Source organism: Mastacembelus armatus, chromosome 20 (assembly GCF_900324485.2).
Source record: "Mastacembelus armatus chromosome 20, fMasArm1.2, whole genome shotgun sequence".
Classification (NCBI taxonomy): domain Eukaryota; kingdom Metazoa; phylum Chordata; class Actinopteri; order Synbranchiformes; family Mastacembelidae; genus Mastacembelus; species Mastacembelus armatus.
The window spans coordinates 11672023-11678022 of NC_046652.1; the positions used below are offsets into that span (position 1 = coordinate 11672023).

Here is a 6000-nt window from a genome sequence, read left to right on the forward strand (position 1 = left end):
GAAGAAAATATTGTGAGTTCTGAAACACCACCTAGAGGTACAGAGAAAGGGTTTTAGAAATATTTTTCTGAAAAGTTTGAATTTTTAAATGTACTAATTGGAAGAACAGTAACTAATATGTCCAACTTAATAAACATTTTAAATACATCTTCCTTACTTTCTCTCCCTATGGAGTCCCTGATTAATGTTTTCCTCAATGTCATATTATTTTTTTCTTTCCAAGTTTACCTTAAGGCTTCCTGAACACACTGAGCACTAGACTTCATCCTTTGTCTTTACACTGGCAAGAACAACATCTAAGAACATAGTGTATATAATTTAAGCCAGAATGAATAGTCTGTCTTTACACTTGTAAAAGAAATGTAAGGCAACTCTATCCCATGTTTCCCTTAATTCTGTGAACTGCAACCATCACAATAACCAGTCTTGCTCACAGTGACATATATAAAGCAGATAGGCTACAGCAATCATTTTGCTCACACAGACCCTATCTCAGTGCATCTGACAGGAGCATGAAGAGGCAGCCACACTGGGCCCAATGACTCATAACCTGCTGTGTTAGCATAGCATGCCCATCTCTACCTCATCTAGCATCACAGAGCTTTGGCAATAACCATCTCCCTCTCTCTCTCTCTCTCTCAGTGGCAATGACCAGAGGGAACATGAATATTTCTCGTCTTCTCAGCTCAGTGAAATTATGACCAAATGCTCCCTTCTAGGTATATTGTCCCTGAAGTATCCTCCTGCATTATGGCTAAATTACTCATTTGTCACAGAGATTACTTGCCTGTTTTGCCTGTAAGAGATAAGAGATTGTGGGGTTTGCGGCACTGGAGTGGTACATGTCATGTTGAGGACAGGGATCTGAATAAGATTGGGTTTAATTGCTTTGAGGAAGTAGGTCAACTGCAGATCAACGTGTTGGTTTTGTCTTTTTTTTTTTTTTTTTTTTCCATCCAGCGGATCCTTTGAGATTGATGCAGATATTGAGAGATCTCTTAGAGTGGTATTTATATTCTACAGGTAGTAAATACAGACCCATTGCTTGACCTTGAAGTGGTTCTGGTCTGCCATCATGAAGATTATGATGAGGCTAGAGGACACATGAGAAAGAAAAACAAAGGACCGTCCTTTGCAGAAGTCTTTTTTTTTTTTCTTTTTTTTTTTATTGGACTGAACCCTTTGTCAGAAAAGTTAGTGTCTGGACATTTCTGATGACAAATCAAGGGAAAGGACATCTGATGTTTTTAAAAACACTGTTCCTCGACTACACATGGCAGTTTCATTCTATTTTGACAGAACCAGACAATAACTCATCTCCTCTTAATGGCCTTTTGTGAGTGAATTGAGCTTTTATTTATCTCCACTCGTTTAGACATGATGTTCATGTTCACTCATTGTCTTGTGTTGATCCGTTCTGAGAGTGTGACTTCTCTGTCCACTAACTTTTTCCTTAACAATCAAAGAAATATTCAGATATAGTTATTTCTTTTTTGCCTCCTTGTCTGCACAAATTCATCTACACTATTTGACAGTTGTTATGCTATTTTCCTATTCATCTAGCCATTATCTTTATTGTTTATTCTTTCGAGGGCCCTAGATGGGGGTGGCAGATGGTCAAAAGATGTCATCCTGGTTCTTAAACACCAATCATTTACTTGTTTGCATGAAATAGGCAGGCCCTAGAATTGCCGGGACTACTTGCGGGACTGGCCAGTGAGGTGCTGTAGATGGCAAGTGAACTCCTAACTTAACTAGATACTCAATATCTCTCTGAGCTTCTTTATTTTCCCTCAATTCTTCTGTTTGCCTCCACTTGGAATTTTGCTCATTGCACACAGTTTTCATAAATAATAGGCTAAATTAAACCTCTCAAAGCTTACACGCTTTCTAACTTTCATGCAACAAATGAAATGAACTTAGCTTGGCTGCTGATAATACACCGAATTCAGGCAGTTTATTTAAATGTATTCACATGTATTTGTCTGCAGACATTTCTCTTGGGTTGAGCAATTTTATTCTCATGATGTCGGAGCTTATTTTTGAATCGCTAAAAAAAATGGAGGATTATAGATTTGTATACAAAAGTAATAATGCAATAATAAGGGCAATAAAACTATATATGGAAAAGAGCATTCTCTGGATTAACTCCTCATTTCGCTGCAGCACGGCAGAAGCGTACTCCACGGTGTGTGAGTACACTGTGACATCACTGTTGGGTGTGATTATACTTGTAACAAAGCGAGCCTGGTTACTTTTAAATGCAATTCATTTTTTGTTGTCTTCTCTCCTGCATCAGTCAGTGTTTCGCAGCTCTCCACTGCTGGGCTGCTTCCTCTTCGGCCTACCGCTGGGTGTAATTAGCCTGATGTGCTATGGCATCTGCACAGCTGAGTCGGATGATGGGTCGTATGACATAGATGCGCTCAAAAGGGAGGGCATGACTGATGAAGAGGAGGAAGAGGATGAGGACAGGCAACACTCCGCTGAGCTGGAGGGCCCTGAAGAAGAAAACGAGGAAGAGGATGTTGCAGAGAAGGATCCTGAAGAAAAGAAAACTGATTAACACAGGGGCTTCTGCTGGATAGAGGATGATAGGCTTAGTCAAATGCAGTGACATGAAACTCAAAGACATATCAGTGTATTAATGTTCTGCTTCTTTGTTTTTCATCTCACATCTCTCTAACACAGACTGTTGTCCCATCTTTAAGTTCTGTGTGTCAGAGTGTAAGGTCAGCTGTCCAGTGAAGCTGTCGAAATCATGTTTAAAACTAACAGCCTTTTCAGTGATGGAGTGTAAGCATGTAGCTTTATCTCTATAGCACTTTTCAAAATGATAGGTACAAAGTGCTTCATAGATCATGAATACCAAAAGACCGCAGTAAATAAAACAAAATAGAAAGTACTGAAATGGACATAGAAACAGAAATAAATATTACAACACAATATGAAGAAAAATCAACATAAGAAATGGCAGAAGCTAAATGCAAACGTCTGGTTTGTGAACATAAAAATGCCTGTTTGCATAAACATGTTTCGGTACGGGACGTACCAAACATACCAAAATGGGACATCCAAAGTGCAAAGTTGGTAATCTAGGCTCTGTTACACCTAGTTGTGAGGGTGGTTAGTTAAGAGTAGAAGGAATGGCTGTAAACCAAACACTATGGCTCGACCAACCACTCTTTTATTCCATGTGATGTGTGTGGTCCTATTCCCACAAGTTTTAGTTTTAAAAATAACCAAAATGCCCTTATGTCCTCTTCTTATTATGTCCTAATCCGTTTTATCTTACGCTTTTTTTTTTTTAATTCCAATTCACTATACTGTCTTACAGTAATAGATACACTTTTTTTGCATTCAAACTGACTATAACATAAATACACTGAAAGATTTACTTTATCTTTTGAGGTATAGTAATTGATGTAATTAGAAAGTGCCCAAGAAGGAAAATCTGCCATAAATGAACTTTTTGTCTGTTGTTTTGTTATTGCCTGGAAATATTTCTTCCTTTTTTTTTTTTTAAGGAGTGCCAAGTCATATGTTTCAGCCTATTCTCTGTCAGCCACCTCTTTATGTCAACTTATGTAGACAGTTGATTTGGTATCAGACTGTCTCCTTTCAGATAACAGTTTTAAACCCATTTCAACTCAACGTGACCCACCTGTTAATAATTCCTATTCTGGGGGATTGTACCTGTACAGCAGACACCCATGACATGCATCGATAGCTTCTACAGCTCTTAACAACTCATATTCCTCAGACTGGCCTTGTCTGTTTCCATATTTCAGTGACATCGTCTGGCGCTGCTTTTCATAGTGAATTGAAAGGGCGGGTTAAAGTTTACATCCACCAAGCTTACAAAACTTAAAAAACTGCCTGCCTACTACTGAATAACGTTTTGTTTTACATTTTATTTTTGTTCATTGTCTTAAGGCTTAAAAATCTTTCGCTCTTATTTTCATACCTTTGTGACTACAGTGTACATAACTGAAATAAAATAGGAGTTCCTCCCGAATGCACAGGGCTTCCTGTTTGTTAAGCAAAGCAAGTGTTTTACCATTATCAGGTTTGCTCCATTTTAATATCTACAGTATAAAATTACATAAAGATGAAGATTTAAGGAAGCACAACTCAAAAATCCAAGGTGTGATTTAAGATGTGAATTTATAGTGGTTGTTTCCGTTTGCCTCTCTGACTACCAGCACCTGTAACGCTCACTAATTAACTCATGAAATGGAAGTCTGCTTGTTGCCTGGAGATGACAGATCTCAATGCTCCAAGCAATGGGATGATCTACACAAACCCCCCTGTAATACCTAAATGTGCTTTTACAACCAAGTTTAAACTAATAAGGTATGACATGTTAGTGAATGTTACAGCACTCGGTTTAAACAGGCTTCAGGAGCATGCATGTGGGTTAGAAGGGCCCCACCATTGTCTTATATCAGCCTCTTCTGCAGTTACAATACATTAAATTAGGCTACAATAACAGGCTGTTTACGACTAGATATAGGCCAAAGTAATAATAAAAGTAAAGAAAAAAAAAAACCTTTAGGCAAAGATTATGGTTTGGGCTTATGAAATACAGAGCATCTGAAATGGAAAACAAACAGCTGCCTTTTATTTGAAAGTCCTGTATTATTATGCAGACTTTTCTTTAAACCTCACGAGCAGCAAAAATCCCAAAGTGTTTGAACTGTTTCTATACATGAATGCACTGGATTATCATTTGTTCTGCATTCGTTGTACATATGCATATGTTCGTTGTACATTATTTGTCCGTACATATGTAGATGCAAGGGAGATATAAATTTGAAATGAGCAGTGAAACCTATAAGCATTTTTTTCTCACTGGGACTATCAGTTATGGTATTGATGGAGTGTAAAGGTTCATTCTCTACCTTGGATACGATAGTCTATCAGAGTTATTTAAAATAAAGGTCTGCATCCTCGCTTTTTTCTTATTTCTTAGTCTTAAGGTAAATGGAGTGACAACCAACTCCATTACCACTGAGCAAACAACTCAACTAAGTGGATCTTATATGAAGATATTTTCAAATGGTAAAAAGATGTTTAGAGCAGTTTATTCTGTTATTGTGTAAAGGAAATCCTTACCTATATTCTATAACCTCTTTAGAAAGTGTAGCTGAATTATAAGATGGATTCACGTTTTCTTTTTTGTTGTTGCCCATTTCATTGTGCTTTTGTAGGTCAGTAAATGTTGTAACTTGATCGACTTAGGCACCTCAACCTAGTCACACCTGTTGTTTTTAATGTACAGAGCCTCTCTGTATTATTACTGTGAAACTACACTAAAGCAAACCATGCCCTTGCCTTGCCTTCTGGTCTTTTTAGTTGTCTACTACTATTCTCTGCTGAAGTTCCTCTTTGGGTTTGAATTGAGATTGTCACATTTTATTATAGGTTTGAAAGATTGAAATAAAGATTGTCCTCTTTTCTTTCTTGTTGGCCTGTGATTTTTCATGTGCAATATTCACATTCTGTTTGTTTCTCTCTTTTAAAATATATGCCTGTTTATCTCCACCTCTCCATCTCTAATTATCATTTATTTTATGTTTTTTAAGGTAGAGGTGTCTTCTTAATTATGTTCTTGTATAATCAAATTTTTTTAGATCTATGTTTAACCACGGCTGATTGTGTTATTTGACTCTCTAGGGAATGACAGCAGACTTGATGATGTGACTTAACATAAGGAAAAACAACAGTGTCACAGCCGACCACCTGAAGGCTGACCCAGTCAGAGAGAGGGAAAAATAATCAGTTGTTATTGGGAGGTTGGGCTGGTTATTTTCAAGAATCTTTAAAAAGAGAATTTTCATTGGTTAAAGCTGGGGATAATATATTACTACATTAGAATCAGTGTCCATGAGTGGTGCTGATGCAAAAAGTAATTCATCGCTCAATTACCTCGCTATATGTTGTGAGAATGAGTTTCCATCATGTAGCAAATGAAGGAGGCCTGCTGTCTCTTCTTTC

At 37.4% G+C, this 6000-nt stretch overlaps 1 protein-coding gene across 1 annotated transcript in view; it reads left to right on the plus strand.

Annotated features, from left to right (window-relative positions):
* The window catches only part of tmx3b (thioredoxin related transmembrane protein 3b), a 36387-nt gene extending 30926 nt beyond the window's left edge, over positions 1 to 5461 (plus strand). Inside the window, exon 16 of the mRNA XM_026292910.2 lies at positions 2300 to 5461. Coding sequence (XP_026148695.1) covers positions 2300 to 2566 — 267 coding nt within the window. The 3' untranslated portion in view covers positions 2567 to 5461. The remainder of the gene's footprint in view (positions 1 to 2299) is intronic.
* The last annotated feature ends 539 nt before the right edge of the window (positions 5462 to 6000 follow it).